This window comes from Gavia stellata, chromosome 1 (genome assembly GCF_030936135.1).
Source record: "Gavia stellata isolate bGavSte3 chromosome 1, bGavSte3.hap2, whole genome shotgun sequence".
Classification (NCBI taxonomy): domain Eukaryota; kingdom Metazoa; phylum Chordata; class Aves; order Gaviiformes; family Gaviidae; genus Gavia; species Gavia stellata.
The window spans coordinates 1,027,181-1,049,320 of NC_082594.1; the positions used below are offsets into that span (position 1 = coordinate 1,027,181).

Consider the following 22,140-nt stretch of genomic DNA (forward strand, 5'->3'; position numbering starts at 1 on the left):
CGGCAGCTCACCCAGGCAGGGTGGGTGACCCACAGCAGCCCCCCGCCTGCGGACGGGCCCATGGCCGGCGTGGGGAGGAGGCGGCGGGGGGGGGACACTGCCGCCACCCCAGAGCTCAAGCTCCCGGATGTTGGCGAACCCAACTCTGTTCCCCACGTCCCAACGCAAGTCGGGGATTCGGACCTCGGGGGCTCGCGGGGCGCCGGGGCAGGAGTCGCACGCCACAGCAAGATGCCGGGGCTGGGAGACGGCGGGCTCGCCTCCCCCGCCTCCCGCCTCCTCCTCCCCAGCCCTGTTTTAAAACAAACAAGGAAGAGGGAGAAAGTCTTTGTTTGGGCCTTACCGGGGGCGCACAGCCACCGTCGGCACGCGGGGTTTAATCTGCCATGAGCGCAGGCAGCCGGGGAGGGCCGGGGAGCCAGCGGCCACGCACAAAAGAAAAGTTGTTGGGCTTCTCTTCGGCGGGGCTGGCAGACGACGGTTCCCCTTCCTGGCCCTGGGCCACCCCACGTCACCGCGCCGAGGCCGCGCTCGTTAAAGGCGCACAACACAGAAAGCCGCCGCCAGAGCAGCCACAGGGAAGGGGCAACGTCCGACCCCGGCCACTCTCGTCACCGTCACCCTGCCAGGTCCCCGGGTGACCGAGGGCTGGTGGGGCCAGCACAGACTCGCTCCTGACCCCAGAGTGGTGTCAACGCCGGCCATGAGCGCCGGCTGCTCTCAGGGAGCGGGGGGCTCGGCGGAGAAGGGTGCTGGAAGCCCCCGGTGCCAGTCCCCATCACCCGCTAACCCGGCTGGAGCCACATCCCAGCTGGTTCCCAAAAACTCCCCCCCCCCACCCCCACAGCAGCCACAGATTCGATGGGGACCGGAGCAGTGCCGTGACCCACCACCGGCACAGATGCCACAGAAAGCAGCCGGCCAAGGGGCTGCGGCACCCCTGGCTCCTGCCGGGAGCCCTGCCTGCACCCGGGGACCCCAGCTGCCTCCTGGGGCTGGCAGGGAGCAGGCAAGGAAGGGACGCTCGTCCCTCGCTGCTGCCCCACAGACCCTCGGGAGCCATCCCCGGGGCATTTGGGCTGCCCGGGGAGACCCGGGGCCACCGGCCGGGGCTGCCCCAAGCACGGTGCTCACCGCACCAGCCGGGAAGGGGCCAAGGAGCACTGGAGAAGGTTCTTTTAAACCGGCCCCAGGGGCAGCAGCAGAGCCCGCGGGGGGGATGCAGCCACCGAACACCGCTGGCAAAAGCTTGGGCCTTACGAACAGCCGGGAAGCGAAGGGAGACGCCCACGAGCCCCGGCACTGGGTGCCCCCCACCCTCGGGGAAGGGGAGCTTCACCGCAGACAGGTGAGGCGGGAGACCTCGGTGCGGCAGGGCGCCGTCTCGGGGCCCCCGTGGGAGATGGGGGGGCTCTGCCCGGAGAGACCGACGCGAGCTCGCGGACGGAGCTTCTCCTACCGGATCGGGAGGCGAGGACGCGCCCGGCCAGGGCCGTCGTGTGGACGAGGCGCAGCCGGCTCGGCACACGGCCGCGGGCAGGCGGCACGAGGTACCCCCGGCAAAGCGAGTCGGGGCGGTGGCAGCAGCCGGCGGGTGCCTGTGGCACGTGTAGGCCTTTCTCCGGTAACGCACAGATCCGACTCCCGGTGGGTGCCCGGCCCGGGGCCGCGGCAGCTCCCGGGGGCTCCTCCGTTAAGCCCCACGGCCGGCAGGGGAATGGGCTCGGCCCCACCGAGCCCCACAGCCGGCCCCCAGCCCCGGTCACCCCGGGATGGCGACACCAGGGACGGGCACCGGCCCCACCCAGGGCCCAGGCTCCCGCCGAGGCCGAGGCCCAGCTACGGGAACCACCGGGCCCGCTGGGGACGGACGCCCCCCACCGGTGACCGCAGCCCCGCCCTCTCCCCGGTGTCTCCGCCCCCCCAGCCCCCGCTCTCCCTGTGCCCCCCCCCCCCGTACCGTGCCGGGGCCGCCGCCCCCCCCCCAGCCCGTCGCCGCCGCCCCGATTCAAACGGCGGCGCCCGCCCCCGCCGCCTCCCCATTGGTCGCCGCCGGGGCGGGGCGCGTCACGTGGGTGGGCGCCGCGAAGCGGGGTAGGTGGAACTACCAATCCCGGCGGCCCCTGCGCGCGGTTCCGGTCTCGCGAGAGCCGCGGGGAACGCCGGGAGCGGGTCACCGTGGTGATGGCGGGCGTGGGGAGGGGGCGCGGGTGGAAGGTACGGGGAGAGGCGTGGGGCCGCGGGGAGGGGGGTGCGGTGGGGGCCGGGGACACGCGGGGGGCCGCGGGGAGGGGGTTACAGGGACACGCGTGGGGCGCGGGGAAGTGGGTACAGTGGAGGAACGGGGACACGCGTGGGGGAATCGCCCACGGGCGGAGCTGGGACACGCGGGGGGCCGCGGGGAGGGGGTTACAGTGGGGGAACGGGGACACACGGGGGGGAATCGCCCACGGGCAGAGCTGGGACACGCGTGGGGCCGCGGGGGGGGGGGGGGGGGGGGGGGCTCCCGTGGAGGCACAGGGCTGGCTGGGGCCGCAGGGGCTGGGCCCTGGGGGGACAAGAGGGACACGCGTGGGGCCGTGGGGAGGGGGCTGCCGTGGGGGGTACAGGGACACAACGTGGGGCCGTGGGGAGGGGGTGTCCCATGGGGAGGAGGGGACACGGTATGGGGAGCTGGGTGGGGGTTGAAGCCCCCCGGTGCCACCAGGCCCCAAACCTGCCCTGACCCAGAGCGGGACCTCACCCGGGGGTGGGGGGGGGGCGGGGGGCACTCTTGTCCCCGTGCCCGTGTCCCCCCCTGCCCCGGGGCGTCCTCTCGGCCAGGGGGACGAGGCTCCATCCCTGGGGGGGGGAAGCAGCACCCAGAGAGCCCTCACAGGCTCACCCAGGCCTCGGCGGGGCCCGGGGTGACGCGGGGGGGCCCGGGGAGCGGGGCAGCTGCCTCCTACGGACCCCCCCCCCTCGCCAGCCCCCCAAGCAGAGCTGAGCTGGGGGTGGCATCAGGGCTGGAGGCAGAGGAAGCCCCCCCAGCCCCAGCTCACCCCTTGGCGCTGGGCACGGCTCCGGCAGAGCCGGGGTGCGCACTGCCCGGCACCCACAGCCTTTGCCAGGAGGAGCAGGTCCAGTGGGTCCCAGTAACGAACTGGGAGACTGGAGCGGGGCTCCAGGGACGTCATCCAGAGAGCAGAGCAAATCCCGCAGCCAGAACAAAGGCAAGAGCCACCCCTAAACAAGGCGCATCGCTCCCAAATCCCTGTACCCGCTCCCAGGAAGGGGCGGGGGGCCGTGTTGGCATAGGTCCCCCAGCGCTCTCCCACCACATCCGGGCTGCGGCTGGCACAGAACAGAGGAGACGGGCGCTGGATGAACGTGGTTTTATCTAATGTGGCCAAAAATAATAATTAAAAAAAAAAAAAACAAACCCAAAATAAAGGTCCAAACATGTAAAAATGAGCAGGGAGGGTGTCAGAAGCCAACGGGTCCCGGCACAGAGCATCACACCCGCTGCAGCCCGACGCCGGCACCGCCTGGCTCCAGCCTGCCCTGACCCGGCACAGCGGTGCCGACCCGTGCTAGGGCCTCCTCCCCGCGTCGGCATTCCCTTTGTGGTCATCCCCCGGCGAAACGCAGCCCCCTCCCCAGGCACACCCACCCACCCAGCCGGAGGGGAAAGCCTCCGAACAGTGCCGGCGGGTACCGCGGTGGAGCCGACGCGTCGGCGACGGCCGTCTTGGCGATTAGTAGGAAACCGGGTGTCCGTACAAGTTCTGTCGCAGCGCTGTGGGGAGGGAGGAGAGGGGAAATAAAGACAAAAAAGGGAAAAAAGCCCACCAAAAAACAACCCGAAACCGGTGAAGCTGTGGTGCTGCGGGGCGGGCTCAGGGGATGCCAAACTGTACAACCAGTTCCTCTTTGGCGTCGACGCGGATCTGTGAGAGCGCGCTGAAGGCGTAGGCAGCTATCCGGGACACCTGCGGGCACAAGCACAGCAGCTGGCATCAGCGGCGGCTCCGGCGAACGCGGTTATCCCAAGGAAAACCCCCGGGCAGCTCCTGGCACAGCAGCGCCGCAGGAGCTCGCTACAGGCAGGCGAGCCCGGACATTGGCCCGTCTCCGATTGGGAAGGGGCTTCTGGCAGCGCAGGGAGAGTCTCCTCTCCCCACACGCCTCGATACTCAAACCCGCTTCGCTATTCGGACCCCCGGCTGGGGAGGAAGCGCCGTCAGCAGGACACGCCACAGCGAGGGCTTCGTGCCGGGCTGCACCAGCCCTCCCGTGGTGCCGGGGACCGGCAGGTGGGATGGGAACCAGCCCTCACCGCTGGCGGCAGGGGGAAAAAAAACGGGGAGACCTGCCCCGCAAACCAGCCGGGAGCAAACCCAGGCGTTTTCAGCACGCTCGATGGGCAAGGCGGCAGCTCCTGCCTGCGAGGAAGAGTGTTTCCTCGGCAGCTCTGTCCCCAAAGTGGCAGCAGGACTGCCCAGGAGCGAAGCTGCCTGTGCCGCAAAACACCCTGCTGCCGCGAATGGTCCTCTGAAGGGACTGGAAGGGGCACAGAGCCGCTGCCTGTGCTGCCTGCACACAGTTACTGCGCTAGAAATGCGTGACCGGGCTTTGCCTTCAGTGCTAACGAGCCCTTACCGGGCTGCCCGAAACTGGGGACATTTCTGCATCGCCCACTGGCACCGTGACTCCCACCCCTGTGCTCACGGGAGCCCCAGCACAGCCCGTGGTGTCCACGCTCCTCTGGCAAACCTGCGCCAAGCTAAAGACAGCGAGAGCGGCCGCCGGGACCTGCCCGGGACCCCTCCGGCACGGCCAGGCTGCCGCAGACAAGCTGCCAGGGCTGCCACGGCGCCGCTGCTCTGCCGGGACGAGGACGTTTCAGCCCCCACGTCTCCGCGGAGCGCCCAGGGGCCATCCGCGGGGCAGAGCTGGCCCCCAGCCCCTCTCACCTGCTGCAGGTCTGCGAAGGGGACGGGGTCACTGGCGAGCACTTGGTGCGGTTGGTTGGTCAGAGACGGCAGCAGCGGGAGCTTCTTCCAGTGCGTCAGGTTATTGCTCAGCATGGCCAGGCGCGTGCTGCGGAGGGGAGAGCGGCGAGGGTCAGCACCGGCACCGGGGAGGAGCGCGCCAGCCCGCCGCGGGGAGCGATGGCAGGCAGGGAGACCCGGGCTTGGCAGAAGGTGGGTGCTGCGCCTCCGGAGCACCGGCACTACCGAGGGGCAGCTGGGGAGAGCCGCGTTGCACTGCTCCCGGCGTCCACCCCCCTTCACTCTCTGAGGCGGGAGGACGAGGGAGCTTCCAGCTCTCCAACACAGGCGCCTTTCAAGCGGGAGCAATCGCATCCAGCCACCCACCGTCTGCCCGGGTGGGGAACACAGGAGCCCTTTGTGCGCGGCCGCCCTTGCCAAGCCTGTAGCCAAGACGAGGGCTCTGCCGCTGGCACCGCCACGGGCCTCACCCAGCAGTGCCAGGAGGGCGGAGGAGAGGAGCGGGGCTGAGCACCGCCTCCCTGGATGCGGGGAGCCCTGCTCTGCGCAGAGTCACTCTCCCAAGGCCAGAACCCCAAGGCCTGGCCCGATGCCTTCCCACCCTGCCCCGGGGACGCAGCTTTGAGGAGCCGCAAGCATCCCAAGGGAGCAGGGCAGGTCCCACCTGTACTGCCTGGCTCTGTCCATGTACTCGTGCTGCTCCATGCCCTGGGAATCCGCTGCCGACACGTCGATGATGTTGCTGCAGAGAGACAAGACAGCAGGTCCTGCTGCGGGTTTGTCACTCCCCCCTGAGCCCCCTCCCTGGCTCGGGCAGACCCAGCACCCTCCGACGAGGGCGGCCGGGACTTCCGCGCCCGCCGGCACCACAAAATGAACAGCTGGACAGGAGCGTGCCAGGCTGGAGCGGCTGCTTGCCGGGAAGGAAACGCCAAAGACCGTTTGCCTGCAACTGCCCCGGCGCAGATGCAGATGGAGGCCGCAGGGAGAGCCGGGGGCTTTGGTCCACAGCCTCCTGCCGCGCAGGCTGGCCGCACCCCGGGGACCTCGGCACGCAGCCGCTCGGGGGGAAGGACGCTCCACCATGCCGCAAGGGCTGTGAGGATTAAGCGCTTGGCACAGGTCCCAAGAGCCCCGGTGCTGGGCCCCAGGCTCAGAGAGGAGTGGACACTCGCCCAGGTCCGTGCCACAGCCCGGCCCCGTGCCCCCCATCTCCCCCCCCAGGCAGCGTGGTGCCGAGGGCTGCTGTGACACTGCGTGTGGGACACGCACCGGCTGCCACCAGCCCCACCCCGTGCCAGGCAGGGGAGCAGCAGTGTCCATGAGCCCCCCCCGCCAGGCTGGGCACAGCCCCCTCCCCACATTGCCCCTGTGCATGCGGGGGGCAGCCTCCCCATGGAGGACAGAGCGCTCCCCCCACTCCCAAAAGGGAGACACAGTGCCGGTGCCCCCTCTCCAACTCCCCAAGGACTCGCCTGCTCACCCCAATTTGGAGCGGGGGGCTCCCCAGCCCCTCGCTACGGCAGCTCCTGCCCTTATTCCCAGCCCAGCAGCCAACGGGTCACCTCACACCCGGGGTCTCGCCTCTGCGTCCCCATGGGGCTCAAATCAGAGGGAGGGGGCTGTCTGCAGCAGGCCACCCCCGACACAGGCTGCCGGAGGGATGCGGGGAGCACTGCCGCAGCTCCCCGCTCCCCCTCGGCACCTACGGCCTGGCAGACCCCCGGTGAGGCTGCCACAGCACGTCCGACAGCGCGCCGTGTCCTGCGGTCATCGCTGGTCCCCGAGGGAGCCATGCGGGAGGGCTGGCTGCCTGGCCGTGGCACCTGCCCGCCCCACCGTGCCGAGGTGGTTACGGCACGAGGCTTACATGGCCGTTTTGGCGAGGATGGAGGACAGCATGGCCTGCTCATCGGTGCGCGCCGACGGGAGGTTGTGGTAGCTCTGCTCCGCTCCGTTCAGCACCTTGTTGGGAGGGCTGGCCGCCGGCTCCAGCAGCCGCTTCGTCTCTTCTTCCTGGGGAACGGCAAGAGGAGAATCAGTCCCGGCTCACCCGCACCAGCAGCTTTCACTCCATGGGATGGGGCAAGTCTCGCCCTCTGCCTGCCAGGTGCTACTGGGAGGGCTCCCCACGCCTCCCGGTGTAACCGGTGTTCGCCCACAGCTCTGCCGGCTCCCACAGGCAAGCTGAGGCGGCCAGCACCCCACGGCCAGGCAGCGGGCATCCCCGCGGAGGATCCCGATCGCCTGCTTGACACACCAGCGACCAACCTGCCTGAAACATCACGGCTAACGAGGACGCGCCTGTCGCTTTCCATACCTGCCTATGCAGCACATACCGTGGCCTCAACCCCGGCCGGGGGCCGGAAAGACCCCTGCCAGCCCTTCGTGTCCACACCGGCACAGCACGGGGCTCGTCCAGGCCGGGTGAACCCCCCCGCAGCCGCAGCCCAGGGGCACCGTGGGGCAGGCGGCCGTCCAGAGGAGCTGTCAGAGGGAGCGGAGCCGCAGGACACATCCCCCCCTCAGCCCAGGGGGGGCAGAGCCCCCAGCCGTGGCTCAGGCCTTAATCCTCCGGCTCGGCCAAGCGGTGACGCAGGGGTGGGGGGGAAGAGCCTGGCAGGGAGCCGATGGGTGCGAGCACCCGGGAGAGCGGGATGTGCAGCCTGTGACCCGGAGTGCTGTCACTCCTCTGTACACCCGTCAGTGACGCCTTCAGCTCCTCCCTGGCCAGCAGCTCCCTCTCCACTTCCTCCTGCCGGGAAACGCCGCTGCAATCCTCCAGCCCAGGCCCCTCTCCTTCCCCACAGCCCCCACGGTAGCACCACGGCTCTGCCATGGGCCAGGCTCCCCCGGGGATGAGCTGTCACGGCCGAGCTCCCTGACAGGGACACGGGGACGGGCTGCCCACACTGCAGCTGCGGATTAAGTTTCCGCAGGACAGGTGACGGCTCTAATTTGCACCGGCTCCCCGAGCTGCTCAGCGAGAGGCGGCAGCGGGGACAGTTGCTCCGTCCCTGGAAGAAAAACCTGGCACCGCTCCTGACAGCGCCGTGATGACCGTGGCTGCTCGGGGCCCCGGGCTCATGCCCACACCGAACACAGGGTCTGCAAGGTTGGGGGCTTGTCTTGCACAGTCCGCCAAGCCCCCTCCTCCTCCTCCTCCCATGCAGCGCCAGGGAGGCTGCGCACGGCCGGGCGTGCTGGAACGAATTCGACAGCAGGAGAAACGCAAGGAAAAAGTGACATTAAGAAGCTCACGGGCAGGAGCAGCCCTCGGAGGCTGTTCCGGGAGACGAGCCAGCCCCGGGTCCGCATGGCCAGGGAGGGCCGCACCCCGCAGGGGAACGCTGGCAGGGCAGCTGGCTCTGCCCAGGGGGACAAGTGGCCACCCCAGATTTGCCAGGGCAGAGGGCAAGCGCCGCAGCGCTTTCCAAGGGGACTCTGCGAAGCAGAAATAAGGACACGAAGGCAGAGCCAGGGACAGAGGCCACACCGGCGAGGGCCTGGCAGCGCAGGGGACTGTCGGGTTTCTTCGGGGATGGCCACCCGCGGCTCTGGAGCCACTGGACCCCGGCACCAACGAGCCACGACAAGCAGCTCGTGCCTGCCCCGCACCGGGGGGGCTTTGGGCCGGGGTCACCGGCTCCCCGTTCCCCTCCCGGCGCCGCACAGCGAGGCGTCAACTGGCACTGCACCGGCGGCCAGACCGGGCGCTTTGGGATGCCACCGGCACAGAGCGGGAAGCTCCGGAGAGGGGCCAAGGCGGCAGCAGCAGGGCCGGACCCCCCCAAAAAACAGGGGGGCACCGGCAGGAGCGAGCAGGCGAGCCAGGCCCCGGGGCCGGGCCGGGCGGCGGAGGCACCGCTGCTGTCACGGGGCAGACGGGATTCCCGAAGGAAGGGGCAGACGGGATTCCCCGGGAAGGGGCCGAGGTCCCCAGGCGCTGCCCGCAGCCCGCGAAGCCCCGTCCCGGAGGAGGCGGGCGGGCAGCCCGCCCTCGGCCGCCCCGGCAGGGAGACCCGCCGCCCAGCCCCCCCCTCCCCCGGCCCGGCCGTCGCCCCGGGGGAAGCCCCCGCGCCGGCGGAAGGGCCGAGGCCCCGGCGCGGGGCAGCGGGCAGGCCGCTTCCCCCCGGTGCCCCCCCCCACAAGGCGGGGCGGCGTCCTGCCGCGGAGGGGCCGACCCCCCGCAGGCCCCGGGCTCCCGCAGGCCCCGGGCTCCGCGCCCCAGCGCCCACCTGGTCGGAGGCCTCGGCCTCGCTGCTGTAGCAGCAGCCCATGGCGAGGCGCAGCAGGGCCGGGCCGGGCGCGGCGCCGCTACGGTGTCCGGCAGGGGCCCCGCCGCCCCGGTCACGTGAGCGCGGAGGGGGCGGAGCCGCGTCCCTCCCCCTGCCGCCGCCGCCTGCCCCGTGACCGGCCATCCCGTCACGTGGGCGGGGGCAGCCAATGGAAACGAAGGCTCCCCGCCCCGCCTGAAGGCGCCGCCGTCACGTGAAGGGGAGCCAATCAACGCGCGGAGGGAGGGGGGGAGCACGCGCCGGCCCCGCCCTTGCCCCGCGCAACGCCCTCCGCCGGGGGCGCCCGCGGGCTCCGTCACGTGGGCGGCGCCGCGCGCCGGGACCGCGCGTCGCGGCGTCAGGGGGCGGGGCCTCGGGGGGGCGGGGCCTGGGGGGTAGCGCTCGCCCCTGGGCTGCGTCACGGGGCCGTGGGCGGCGCGCGCGCCCCCGCGCGGTGGGGGGTGCGCGGGCACGTGCTCCGCGCGTGTGCGTGGCGGTGGCGCGCGTCTGCCCGCGGGGACACGCGTGGCCGGGGAGACGCACGGGGGGGCCGCGGTGGCCCGAGCTCCGGCACCCCCAGTGCCCCCCCAGTGCCCCCCAGTGCCCCCCAGTGTCCCCCAGTGTCCCCAGTGCCCCCCCAGTGCCCCCAGTGCTTCCAGTGATCCCAGTGATCCCAGTGCCACCAGTGCCCCCAGTGCATCCAGTGCCCCAGTGCTTCCAGTGATCCCAGTGCCACCAGTGCCCCCAGTAACCCCAGTGCTCCCAGTACTTCCAGTGCTCTGAGTGCCCCCATTGCCCCAGTGCTTCCAGTGCTTCCAGTGATCCCAGTGCCCCCCAGTGCCCCCCAGTGCCCCCCAGTGTCCCCCAGTGTCCCCAGTGCCCCCCCAGTGCCCCCAGTGCTTCCAGTGATCCCAGTGATCCCAGTGCCACCAGTGCCCCCAGTGCATCCAGTGCCCCAGTGCTTCCAGTGATCCCAGTGATCCCAGTGCCACCAGTGCCCCCAGTGCATCCAGTGCCCCAGTGCTTCCAGTGATCCCAGTGATCCCAGTGCCACCAGTGCCCCCAGTGCATCCAGTGCCCCAGTGCTTCCAATGATCCCAGTGATCCCAGTGCCACCAGTGCCCCCAGTGCATCCAGTGCCCCAGTGCCCCCAGTGATGCCAGTGCCACCAGTGCCCCCAGTAACCCCAGTGCTCCCAGTACTTCCAGTGCTCTGAGTGCCCCCATTGCCCCAGTGCTTCCAGTGATCCCAGTACCCCCCAGTGTCCCCAGTGCCCCTCACTGCTCCCAGTGCTTCCAGTGCTGCGCCAGTGCTCCCCAGTGCCACCAGTGCCCCCAGTGCCCCCAGTGCTCCCAGTACTTCCACTGCTCTGAGTGCCCCCATTGCCCCAGTGCTTCCAGTGATCCCAGTGATCCCAGTGCCCCCCAGTGTCCCCAGTGCCCCTCACTGCTCCCAGTGCTTCCAGTGCTGCGCCAGTGCTCCCCAGTGCCCCCAGTGCATCCAGTGCCCCCAGTGCTCCCAGTACTTCCAGTGCTCTGAGTGCCCCCATTGCCCCAGTGCTTCCAGTGATCCCAGTGATCCCAGTGCCCCCCAGTGTCCCCAGTGCCCCTCAGTGCTCCCAGTGCTTCCAGTGCTGCGCCAGTGCTCCCCAGTGCCCCCAGTGATCCCAGTGCCTCCCAGTGCCTCCAGTGCCCCCAGTAACCCCAGTACTCCAGTGCTCTGAGTGCCCCCATTGCCCCAGTGCTTCCAGTGCTCTTGAGTGTCCCCAGTGCCCCCCCAGTGCCCCCCCAGTGCTCCCAGTGCCCCAGTGCTTCCAGTGCTGCACCAGTGCTCCCCAGTGCTCCCCAGTTGTCCCCAGTACTTCCAGTGCTCCTAGTGCCCCCAGTGCCCCCCATGCTCCCAGTAACCCATGCTTCCAGTGCCCCCCCAGTGCCCCCAGTGATGCCAGCACCCTCAGTGTCCCCTGTGCTCCTAGTGCCCCCCCCCAGTACCCCCCAGTGCCCCCCCAGTGCTGGCCAGTGTCCCCCAATGCTCCCACTGCCCCCCAGTGCCCCCAGTGCTCCCAGTGCCCCCCAGTGTCCCTGGAGAACGTCTGCAGCTCTCGGTGGGCGCCCTCAGCCCCCTAAGTCCCCCTGAGCCCCCCAAACCCTGAGCCCCCCAAGCCCCCTGAACCCCCTGAGCCTTGAGCCCCCCAACCCCTGAGCTCTGAGTCCCCTGAGCCCCCCAAGCCCTGAGCCCCCGAGCCCTGAGCCCCCCCAGCCTGAGGACTTCCCCTTGCCCCCTGCGGCCCCCACGCAGGTTTGGGCATCCCGGCACTGGGGGGGCCGAGCTGAGCCCCCCCTTCCCCCGGCCCCGATCCTGCCTGCAGCTCCCACTCACTGGCACCCCCTGCCCCGTGCCCACCCCGGGCCATGGGGACTTCCGCCATGGGGACCCCCGCCATGGGGACCCCCGCCATGGGGACCCCCGCCAGCCCCGTGCAGCCATGTCTCCCCGTGTCCGTGTGCCGCTCTGTGCACGGAAAATGTGGGGTGCAGAGCGGGTGCCCACCCCATGCCCCGTGCCGGGGGTCCCAGCCTGCCCCTCTGCCTGCTCCAGGGTTTCGGGGCGCATGGGCACCGGTGGCCCGTGGGGCCGCGTGCCCGTGGGGGGGACGGGGACGCCCACGGCCCCACTCCTGTTTCTCCAACAGCCGTTGCGCAGAGGAGCCGCTCGCAGCCCTGGCAAACCCACCCCCCCAAAAAGCGGAGGTCGCCCCTCGCCCCGGCTGCGCGGGAGGCAGCAGGGAGAGGGGCCGAGGCCCCAGTGTGGGGCAGGGTGTGCCGGGGGGGCTGCGGGGCCCCCCTGCCCCAGAGCCCAGCGAGAGGCTGGGGAGGAGCCCCCGGGGCCTGGAGCGGAGCGGGGTGGGTGCCTCCCCCGGGGCGGTTGGGGCTCCCCGGGGGGCACTGCCCGCTGACACCCCCCCAGCCCTGCCCTGAGCCCGGCGTCCACCCCCAGTCCAGCATCCACCCCCCCAGTCCAGCGTCCAGCCCCCCAAATCCCACATCCACCCCCCAACCCAGCATCCACCCCCCCAAATCCAGCGTCCAGCCCCCCAAATCCCGCATCCACCCCCCAACCCAGCATCCACCCCCCCAAATCCAGCGTCCAGCCCCCCAAATCCCGCATCCACCCCCCAACCCAGCATCCACCCCCCAACCCAACGTCCAGCCCCCCAAATCCAGCATCCACCCCCCAACCCTGCATCCAGCCCCCCCAAACCAGCATCCACCCCCCAACCCAGCATCCACCCCCCAACCCTGCATCCACTCCCCAACCCAGCGTCCAGCCCCCCAAATCCAGCATCCTGCCCCCCCAACCCAGCATCCACCCCCCAACCCTGCATCCAGCCCCCCCCAACCCAGCATCCACCCCCCAACCCAGCATCCACCCCCCAACCCAGCATCCACCCCCCCAAATCCCGCATCCACCCCCCAACCCTGCATCCACCCCCCAACCCAGCATCCAGCTCCCAAATCCAGCGTCCAGCCCCCCCAACCCAGCAACCACCCCCCAACCCAACGTCCAGCCCCCCAAATCCAGCATCCACCCCCCAACCCTGCATCCAGCCCCCCCAAACCAGCATCCACCCCCCAACCCAGCATCCACCCCCCAACCCTGCATCCACTCCCCAACCCAGCGTCCAGCCCCCCAAATCCCGCATCCACCCCCCAACCCTGCATCCACCCCCCCAAATCCTGCATCCACCCCCCAACCCAGCATCCACCCCCCCAAATCTAGCGTCCAGCCCCCCAAATCCCGCATCCACCCCCCAACCCAGCATCCACCCCCCAACCCTGCATCCACTCCCCAACCCAGCGTCCAGCCCCCCAAATCCCGCATCCGCCCCCCAACCCTGCATCCACCCCCCCAACCCAGCATCCAGCCCCCCAAATCCAGCATCCAGCCCCCCAACCCAGCATCCACCCCCCCAAATCTAGCGTCCAGCCCCCCAAATCCCGCATCCACCCCCCAACCCAGCATCCACCCCCCAACCCAGCATCCACCCCCCCAAATCCAGCATCCAGCCCCTGGCTCTGGTGGGTACTCCCCCAGCCCCAATACAGGGACCCCAGCCCCAGTACGGGGACCCCAGCCCCAATACGGGGACCCCAGCCCCAGTACGGGGACCCCAGCCCCAATACGGGGACCCCAGCCCCAGGACCCCTCCCGCAGCCCCAGGGCCACCCCCCAGCCCGGTAACCAGAGCCGGTGGCGCTGCGGCGAAGGTGACACCATCAATAATTGAGTGGGCACCGCTGGGGCCACGGCCTGCCTGCCGCTGCCTGGAGCCTGGGGACAGGTAGGTGCCACCGCCACCGCCCCGTCCCCTCGCTGCGGCTGGGGACCCCCGACAGCCCAAGGTGTGGGGAGTGGGGTGCAGGATATGGGGCGTGGGGTCAGCAAAGGGGGGGGTGAGGGGCTGTGCCAGACAGTGCCCCCCCCCCGGCACCCCTCAGCCCCGGCACAGGGACCCCAGGAGCACCCCAGGGTGCCCCAGCCGGGCTCTGGCCATGGCCCTGCCACCGCGGGGCCGGGCAAACCGCCCCGGCAGCACCGGAGCCCAGGGGGAGGTGCTTCCCGGGGGGGTGCAGAGCACTGCCAGCTCATGGCACGAGTGGGAGCGGCGGGGCTGCCACCCTGGGAGCACCACCCCCCCCAACATCACCCGTGGGGGGCCCCTTTCCGCAGCCTCACCCTCCCCGCCCCGCGATGGTGTCGCCGGCGATCGCCCTGGCCTTCCTCCCCTTCCTCCTCACCCTGCTGATCCGCTACCGGCACTACCTGCTGCTGCTGTACCGGGCGGTGCTGGTGGGCTGGCTGCGGGACCGGCTCACCGGCGTCCCGCGGGAGCAGCGCGCCTTCCAGTACCTGCTGGCCCACGCCATCCCCGGGGACCCCCGCCACGTCCTGCAGACCTTCGACCAGTGGTGCTACCGCTGCGAGCACCTCAGCAGCGTGGGGCCCGTCAAAGGTGAGCTCCCGGCACCGGGCATGGCCACGGCACCAATGGCACGGCCGTGGCACCACCAGCGCAGCCATGGCACTGTTGGTGTGGCCGTGGCATCATTGGCAGGGACACAGCACCACTGGCACAGCCACGGCACCATCATCACGGCCATGGCGTTGTTGGCATGGCCATAGCACTACCCGCGTGGCTGTGGCACTGTTGGTGCAGCCATAGCACCATTGACATGGCCGCGGCATCATTGGTGTGGGTGTGGCATCGTTGGCACAGCCATGGCACTGTCGGTAAGGCCATAGCACCATTGGTGCAGCTATGACACCATTGGCATGGACACGACACCACTGGCACAGCCGTGGCACCATCAGCACAGCCATGGCACCATTGACATGGCTGTGACGCTGTTGGCGTGGCCATAGCACCATTGGCATGGCTGCGGCATCATTGGTGTGGCCATAGCACCATTGGCACAGCCGTGGCACTGTCGATAAGGCCATAACACCATTGGTGTGGGCATAGCATCATTGGCATGGCCGTGGCACCGTTGGTGCAGCCGTGACACTGTCAATATAGGCCATGGCATTATTGACACAGCCACGGCACCGTTGGCATAGCTGTGGCACTGCCCCTACGGTCACGGCACCGCTGTCAGGGCTTTGCGCCCCTGGCACAGCCACGGCACCGTTGGCATAGCTGTCGCACTGCCCCTATGGTCACAGCACAGCCACGGCACCGTTGGCATAGCTGTGGCACTGTCCCTACGGTCACGGCACCGCTCAGGGCTTTGTGCCCCTGGCACAGCCACGGCACCGTTGGCATAGCTGTGGCACTGTCCCTACGGTCACGGCACCACTGTCAGGGCTTTGTGCCCCTGGCACAGCCATGGCACCACCAGCGCAGCCGGGGACATGGCGGAGGAGCGTCTGGGGAAGGGCGGTTGGGGACACCTCCCTCCTGCCGTGCCGAATCCTCTGCCCCTCTTGGTGCAGGGGAACCGGCCGGCGCCTTCCCCCCTGCCCGGGGAAGGGGGCACAGGGGGGTGCGGCCCCCTGGGCGCCCCCGGGGTGCTGAGGGGTGCGGGCCGTGGCAGGGAGGATTGTGGAGCGGCTGCTGTACGAGCGGGCGCCCCTGCGGGTGCTGGAGCTGGGCACCTACTGCGGCTACGGCACGGTGCTGCTGGCGCAGGGGCTGCCGCCGGGCGCCCGACTCTACACGGTGGAGGCAGACCCCCGCCACGCCGCCGTGGCCGAGAAGGTCATCCGCCTGGCCGGCTTCGACGAGCAGACGGTGAGCACCGCGCCCGGGCGCCGGGAGGGGGAAAGCCCGGCTCTTCGCCCCGCTGCCGGGGAGCAGAGGGGGCCGGGGGGGTCCTTCCCTGCCTTCTGGGAGGGACAGCCGGGAATGGCAAGGCCGGATCCTTTCCCAGGCGGATCCCTTACCGCCGCTCGCTCCCAGAGACCCTGTGGAGCAGGGGGGTGCTGCGGGCGGTGGGGTGGGCACCCCGGTACCCCAGGCCGGGGGCTGAGGGGGACCGCGGCGCAGGTGGAGCTGATCGTGGGCCCCTCGGAGGAGGTGATCCCCCAGCTGAGGGAGAGGCAGGGCCTGCTGAAGGCCGACTTCGTCTTCATGGATCACGGGAAGCGCTGCTACCTGCGGGACCTGCAGCTGCTGGAGACCCACCGGCTGCTGGCCGAGGGGGCCACCGTCCTGGCCGACAACGTCCTCTTCCCCGGGGCCCCCCACTTCCTGCAGTACGCCAAAACCTGCGGCAAATACCGCTGCAAGGTGCACCGCGCCAGCCTGGAGTACTTCCGCGCCATCCCCGACGGCGTCGCCGAGCTCTGCTACACCGGGGACCGCTGAGCTGGGGAGCTCATCCCCGGCGGCGACTGCGGTCACCGCAGGGAGCGCTGGGTCCCCGACTAACCGCGCTCAGCCATAAACACGGGCTCCGGAGGAAAGGCGCTGGCTGCTGTGGTCTGTGGCAGGGCGCGGTGGTGGGAGCTGCACGGCAGGTGGAAGGAGGGGGACCTTGCGCCCCGTACGGCTCCCGCCCGAGCCGCTTCCCACCGCGGGCGCACGGGAAGGTCTGCGTGAGACCCTGGGGAAGCGCGGCAGAGAGCCCGGCTCTCCTCGGCAGGCGCAGACCACCCCCACTCGCCCGAGCTGCACCCCCGCGGCTCCCACGGCCCGCACTGGTGCGCCTCAGACACCAGATTTGGGGGCTGATTTCTTAAAAAACTTGAGTTTATTAGAAAAGATGCCGCACCTCCGCTGCGCCGGGCAGAGCCACGCGGTCCCCCGCGCCACCCCGGCATCTCTCCAGCCCCCCAGGCAGCTTCACCACGAGCCCCCCTGCCCCACGCAGCCCCTCGAGTGGCCACGGCAAGAGGAGCTTCACCAAATCGTAACCCAGGGCGCCGGTGCCGTGGTGGGCGAGGGCTCTCCCCCAGCGCCCTCCCGTCCTCGGGCTCCGGCCCGGCCAGGGCGGGATCAGATCATCCACTGGTCCTGATCCTGCTCTGCCCCCTCCATGTCCACCTGGGAAGGCGAAAGGTTTGAGCCCCACCACCGCCACCAGCGCAGGGGCCAGGCTCTTGCCAACAGCCGGCCCTTCCCGCTGCTCCCGAAGGCAGGGAGACCTGGAGAGGGACCCGGCAGAGGGGGTGGAGAGGAGGCGACACCCCCCGGGGTTCACCCTGGGGCTCCCACGCGCCGCATACCCCCCCGCTTCGGGGTCCGGGTGGGGCAGGGACACGGGCTGGTGCCCCCAGCCCCGCCATTTACCTCGTTAATCTCCCCGTCATCGGGAGACTCGTTATAATCGTTCATCTCGTCCATATCCTGCATGTCCTCGTCGTCCTCCGAGTCCTCCTCGCTGTCTTCGTCGTCCTCGTCATCCTCCTCCTCCTCCTCGTCGTAATGCTGTGGGTATGACAGCTCCAGCGCCCCGCCAGCCCCTCAACCCCGCCGTGCCCGACCCCCGCGGCTCCCCCCGCCTCGCCCAGGGGTGGGGGCCCCCCCCTGCCCCGCCCGCAGCACCGCACCCACCTCGGAGGCCGGTTTTCCTATGGGCACCAGGTTGTTGTCCTTCTCGGCTATGCTCTGGAGCTGGGGAGGGAAGAGGCAGCGAGAAGGTGGGTGAGCACGACAGCTCCACGACGCCCCACCGGCAAACCATCCCTTCCCACCCGGCTGCCGGCTCCTCGAGTGTTTGCGACGCTTCCTAACCACGGCTATTCCCGTCCGGCAGCTGCCGGAGGAGCCCTGCTGCCCGCAGCGTCCCCCTGCCCGTCCCCAGGCGAGGGGCAGGCAGGGAAGCGCAGCTGCAGGCAGCTGCCCGCGCTCCCCGGAGCAAGGCAGGGGGGTCCCGACGACGCAGCACCCGCCCCAGGGCGGAGGGGGCCGGGGGGTGTCCCCGTGCGCAGGCTGGGGAACGTGAGCAGAGCTCAAACACAAAGTTTCGCCATTTTAAAACAAAAATAACCCAAACCCGAGGTGTCCGTTCAGCCAGACGAGCCCAAGCGCTGCGGATAATTAAAGCTCAATTAAAATACTCCCGCACCTCCCCCCAGAGGGGCTCAGAACGTCTCCCAGGTGCGGGGGTTTTAATTATTGATTGATTTTATTTAATTACAAAAATTTAACCACCGAGATTACTTTTTTACATTTTAATCAAATAGATGGTTTTTTCCCCCGTGCTCAGGGGCCGTGGCACCAAACCGCACCCACCGGAGCACCCGTGGGCTCCCGGGGTGAGACATCGCCACCCGCCTTCCTCGGGAGAAGGTTAATTCATTAATTGGGGGCTGCTGAAGGAGCCCCGGTTCAGCACCGGCTCTTTAATGAGCTCCCGCAGACAACGGGGAGCTCCGGGCCGCTGCGGGAGAGGAGGGAGCGGCCCGCCCAGAGCCGGTGCGGCACACGGATCACGGCCACCAAGGCCGGCAGTGCCCGAGACGGCAGCACGGGCCCGGGGGCTCCGCAAAACCCCTGAAGAAGAGGCAGAGACGGTGACGCCGCTGCGGGAGCGGCCCACGGGGCCCGCCCCGGGAAGCCCGGCTGCCGCCCACCCGGGATGCCGGCACAGCCTCAGGGCCGCAGCCAGCACCGCGGCTGTCCCCGGTGTGCCGCAGGACGCCGCGCAGCGGCGCCGGGACCCCGCCCGGCCCGGCCACGGTGTGCCTGGAGCCCCCGGCACCCCCCGCCCAGCCGGGCCCGGTGCAGGCGGGGGGGCTGAGGCACGGCCAGCGCCCGGCGTCCTCCAGCACGGCCAGAGACAGGGCTGCGGGGACGCCCCCGCTCCCCCAGGCCCACATCCCCGGGCCCCTGCCCCGCCCTGCTCCCCCCGCTCCCTCATCCCCACATAACGCGCCCCGCCGAGGCCCGGTGCCCCGGGGCCCACCCAGGCCTGGTGCTGCTGCTCCTGCTGCTGCAGCTCGGTCTCGTCCACGCAGGGCCGGTCGAGGTTGAACCACAGGGACTCGGTGACGCGGGGCAGCAGCGAGGGGAACAGCGTGGACATGGTGCGCGGGAGAAGGGGGGGGGAACCCACCGGGAGCGGCACCGGCCGCCCGCCCGGAAGTACAACCCGGCCCGCGCCCCACCGGAAGCAGTTCGGAGCGCCCGCCCCGCAGGGAGCATGCGCGGAGGGACGGGGGTGCCTGGCGAGGCCACGCCCACAAGGGTAGGGGATGGGGCGGGGCCGAGGGCGGGGTCAGCGCGCGGAGCGAGGCCTGATTGACAGCTGGGCGTGTCTGCCCCCCCCCGCGCTTCCGACCGCGGGGCACCGGCACCGGGGGGGGCATCTGCCCGGGACCCCCCCGAGCACCTGTGACCCCCATGGGGGGTATCTGTGACCCCCACGGGGTGTCCGCCCCCCCGGGGCCGTCTGTGACCCACGGGGGGGTATGTGTGACCCACGGGGGGGGTATGTGTGACCCACGGGGGGGGATGTGTGACCCACGGGGGGGGATGTGTGACCCACGGGGGGGTATCTGTGACCCACGGGGGGGGGATGTGTGACCCACGGGGGGGTATCTGTGACCCACGGGGGGGTATGTGTGACCCACGGGGGGGTATCTGTGACCCACGGGGGGGGATGTGTGACCCACGGGGGGGTATCTGTGACCCACGGGGGGGTATGGTGACCCACGGGGGGGCGTCTGTGACCCACGGGGGGGTATGTGTGACCCATGGGGGGGGATGTGTGACCCACGGGGGTTATCTGTGACCCACGGGGGGGGATGTGTGACCCACGGGGGGGTATCTGTGACCCACGGGGGGGGATGTGTGACCCACGGGGGGGTATCTGTGACCCACGGGGGGGTAAGTGTGACCCCCACGGGCTATCTGTGACCCCACTGGGGCACCTGTGACCCCACCCCCGGGTATTTGCCCCCCCCCCCCCACCTTGGGGCATTTGAGACCCCAATAGGGGGTATGTGCCCCCCCCCGGGACATCTGTGACCCCCAGGGGCACATCTGCCCCCCCCCCCCGTGGGTCACCCCGCAGGTATCTGTCTCCCCCCCGTGTCTCCCCCAGGGGTGTCCGCCCCCCCCGGGCCATGGGTGACCCACGACGGGTATCTGCCCCCCCCCCCGGGGGGGGCACCTGTGACCCCCCCGGGGGGTACCTGCCCCCCCTTGAAGTATCTGTGACCCCCCGGGGTACCTATGGCCCAATGGGGGGTACCTGCCCCCCCCCGGGGGCATCTCTTACCCACCGGGGTGTCCCCCCCCGGGGTGTCCGTGGGGCCCCGGCGGTGGCGGGAGGTCGGACCCTGCCCCTCGTGCGGGTGTCGGGGCGTGGGGCCACCTCCCCGCCGCGGCCGCCCCCCCGGGGGGGGAAAGAAAAACAGCCACGAGTGGATTTTGGCCGGCGTGGGGCCCAGCCCGGCGCCGGGAGGAGGGATCCTGGCTCCCCGCGAGGCCGGGGGGGCCGGGGGGCAATCCAGGACACACCGGGGCCGTGGGGCGCGGCGCCCCGTCCCGTCCGTGCGCCGTGGGCACTGCCCGACCCGCCGTGCCCCACGGCGGGTGACATCCCGTGATCGGCGGCCAAGGGTCGCACCGCGCCGCGACCTTTGAGATGAGCCGCGCTCGCCCCATGGCACCCGGCGCGTGGCACCCCCCCAGGTAAGAGCCCCGGCCCCTCACCGGGGATCCCGGCCAGGGCTGGCGGTGATGGCGCGCCGCCGGGCTCCCACGTGCCGCGTGGGGGACTTTGTCCCCACCGGCACCGTGTGTCCCCTGGGTGCTGCCATCCTCACCCCGCGCTGCCGCCGGCAGGGCGATGGCGACCGCGTGGGTGCTGCTGCTGGTGCTCCTGGCCTGGCCGGCTGCCGCCACCGCCGCCACCGCCGCCGCCGCCACCGCGCAGGACTCGCTGCTCAACGTCTGCATGGACGCCAAGCACCACAAAACGGAGCCCGGCCCCGAGGGGCAGCTCTACGGGCAGGTAGGGTCCTCGCCCACCGCCCCGGCACCCGCCAGCATCACCCGCCGCGGGGTCACCGGGCCGGACCCCGGCAGCGCCGCGGGGGGTCCTCTGCCCCGGCGGGGTCTCCATCACCCGGTGCCGGTGGTTGCGTGCCGGGGAGCAGCGGTGGGTCCCGGTTGAGCCGCGGCTGAGCCCCGGTTGCCCCGGCGCAGTGTGTACTCTGGAAGGAGAACGCCTGCTGCACGGCCAACACCAGTTTGGAGGCTCACCGGGACCAGTCCTACCTGTACAACTTCAACTGGGACCACTGCGGGGCCATGCCGGAGAAGTGCAAGCGACACTTCATCCAGGACACGTGTCTCTACGAGTGCTCCCCCAACCTGGGGCCCTGGATCGACCAGGTGGGTGCAGACCCCCCCCCCACCCACCGGGGGGTCCCCGGGGGTGAACTGGGACGAACCGGGGTGCCGCCGCAGGCGGACACCAGCTGGCGTAAGCAGCGGATCCTGCACGTGCCGCTGTGCCGGGAGGACTGCGAGCAGTGGTGGGAGGACTGCCGGGACGCCGTCACCTGCAAGGTCAACTGGCACAAGGGCTGGAACTGGACCACAGGTCAGTGGGGGGGTGCGGGGGACCCCCAGTCACCCCCCCCCCCACCTTGCCGCACCGCTGGCGAGGGTCCCCGTGGGGTGGGGGGGTGACGGCGGCGGGTGCTGGGGGTCCCCCAGGGTCAAACCCACCGCGGCAAAGGCAGCGGGACCCGCCGGGACCCCCATACCCCTCCCTGCGCGGGGGAACGCCGGTGTCCCCCCGTCCCAAAGAGACCCCCCCACCCCGCAGGCACCAACCAGTGTCCCCGGGGTGCCATGTGCCAGAAGTTCCGGTTCGTCTTCCCCACGGCGGCCCACCTCTGCGAGCAGATCTGGTCCCACTCCTACCGCTACACCCCGTACCCCCGCGGCAGCGGCCGCTGCATCCAGATGTGGTTCGACCCCGCGCAGGGGAACCCCAACGTCGCCGTCGCCCGCTATTACGCCCGGGGGGCCGCCGCCGCCCCCCCCCGGCCCCCCGCTCCCCGGCCTGCTGGCCCTGCTGCCCCCCGCCCTCCTGGCCCTGCGCTGAGCGGGGGGGGCTGCAGGCAGGGGGTGGGCAGGGGGGGCCCCCCCACCCCGCGCTCCCCCCGTGGGGTGTCCCCAAACCGCACCGGCCACTGCGTCCCCCCCCCCCGGCATGCGGCTGGTGAATAAAGGCTCCTGCCCTGCTGGGTGTCGGGGTGCCGTGGGGCCGGGGGGGGGCAGCGGGATGGGAAGGGGGGGACACATCTTGGGGGGACCCCTGTTCATCCGTACCCACCCGCCGGCAAAGCGGGGGGGCACGGGGCGCCCCGCCGCTGGGAGACGGGGGGATGGCCCCCCCCCCGCT

General features: G+C 70.9%; 4 protein-coding genes across 6 annotated transcripts; 2 read left to right on the top strand and 2 right to left on the bottom strand.

Annotated features, from left to right (window-relative positions):
• Window positions 1-3,629: 3,629 nt before the first annotated feature.
• Window positions 3,630-9,290, bottom strand: LAMTOR1 (late endosomal/lysosomal adaptor, MAPK and MTOR activator 1). The gene is made up of 5 exons (XM_059822715.1): window positions 9,233-9,290; window positions 6,865-7,010; window positions 5,659-5,736; window positions 4,956-5,082; window positions 3,630-3,971 (listed from the first exon to the last, which is right to left on the bottom strand). Exons 1-5 carry the CDS (start codon window positions 9,272-9,274, stop codon window positions 3,879-3,881), a joined length of 486 nt encoding a protein of 161 aa, XP_059678698.1. The 5' UTR covers window positions 9,275-9,290; the 3' UTR covers window positions 3,630-3,878.
• A 4,733-nt stretch (window positions 9,291-14,023) lies between these two features.
• On the top strand, window positions 14,024-16,139 carry TOMT (transmembrane O-methyltransferase). Its single transcript, XM_059825846.1, has 3 exons — window positions 14,024-14,285; window positions 15,367-15,563; window positions 15,819-16,139. Exons 1-3 carry the CDS (start codon window positions 14,024-14,026, stop codon window positions 16,137-16,139), a joined length of 780 nt encoding a protein of 259 aa, XP_059681829.1.
• A 507-nt stretch (window positions 16,140-16,646) lies between these two features.
• ANAPC15 (anaphase promoting complex subunit 15) lies at window positions 16,647-18,865 on the bottom strand. Of its 3 annotated transcripts, none has more exons than XM_059821356.1 (4): window positions 18,682-18,865; window positions 17,328-17,387; window positions 17,064-17,201; window positions 16,647-16,817 (listed from the first exon to the last, which is right to left on the bottom strand). In XM_059821356.1, exons 1-4 carry the CDS (start codon window positions 18,799-18,801, stop codon window positions 16,770-16,772), a joined length of 366 nt encoding a protein of 121 aa, XP_059677339.1. In that variant the 5' UTR covers window positions 18,802-18,865; the 3' UTR covers window positions 16,647-16,769. The 3 variants fall into 3 exon arrangements, with proteins under 3 accessions (XP_059677339.1, XP_059677346.1, XP_059677331.1); XM_059821363.1 differs by having other exon boundaries at window positions 16,647-16,829; XM_059821348.1 differs by having other exon boundaries at window positions 17,064-17,216; window positions 17,310-17,387.
• A 1,502-nt stretch (window positions 18,866-20,367) lies between these two features.
• LOC132317991 (folate receptor gamma-like) lies at window positions 20,368-21,840 on the top strand. Its single transcript, XM_059823803.1, is given in 6 exon segments — window positions 20,368-20,414; window positions 20,568-20,736; window positions 20,931-21,119; window positions 21,195-21,330; window positions 21,559-21,767; window positions 21,769-21,840. Coding segments are annotated over 6 exon segments (822 nt in total).
• Window positions 21,841-22,140: the final 300 nt, after the last annotated feature.

What these genes read in the sequence shown, in the direction of transcription:
- LAMTOR1 (XM_059822715.1), bottom strand. Translation starts at nt 9,274, where the DNA reads ATGGGCTGCTGCTACAGCAGCGAGGCCGAGGCCTCCGACCAG. An exon ending in AGGCCGAGGCCTCCGACCAG is followed by an intron (nt 7,011 to 9,232) that starts GTGGGCGCTGGG and finishes GCCGTTCCCCAG; the next exon opens with GAAGAAGAGACGAAGCGGCT. An exon ending in CCTTCGCAGACCTGCAGCAG is followed by an intron (nt 3,972 to 4,955) that starts GTGAGAGGGGCT and finishes TTGTGCCCGCAG; the next exon opens with GTGTCCCGGATAGCTGCCTA.
- TOMT (XM_059825846.1), top strand. Translation starts at nt 14,024, where the DNA reads ATGGTGTCGCCGGCGATCGCCCTGGCCTTCCTCCCCTTCCTCCTCACC. An exon ending in CAGCGTGGGGCCCGTCAAAG is followed by an intron (nt 14,286 to 15,366) that starts GTGAGCTCCCGG and finishes GGGCCGTGGCAG; the next exon opens with GGAGGATTGTGGAGCGGCTG. An exon ending in CCGGCTTCGACGAGCAGACG is followed by an intron (nt 15,564 to 15,818) that starts GTGAGCACCGCG and finishes ACCGCGGCGCAG; the next exon opens with GTGGAGCTGATCGTGGGCCC.
- ANAPC15 (XM_059821348.1), bottom strand. Translation starts at nt 18,801, where the DNA reads ATGTCCACGCTGTTCCCCTCGCTGCTGCCCCGCGTCACCGAGTCCCTG. An exon ending in AGCAGCAGCACCAGGCCTGG is followed by an intron (nt 17,388 to 18,681) that starts GTGGGCCCCGGG and finishes TTCCCTCCCCAG; the next exon opens with CTCCAGAGCATAGCCGAGAA. An exon ending in ATGACGGGGAGATTAACGAG is followed by an intron (nt 16,818 to 17,063) that starts GTAAATGGCGGG and finishes TCGCCTTCCCAG; the next exon opens with GTGGACATGGAGGGGGCAGA.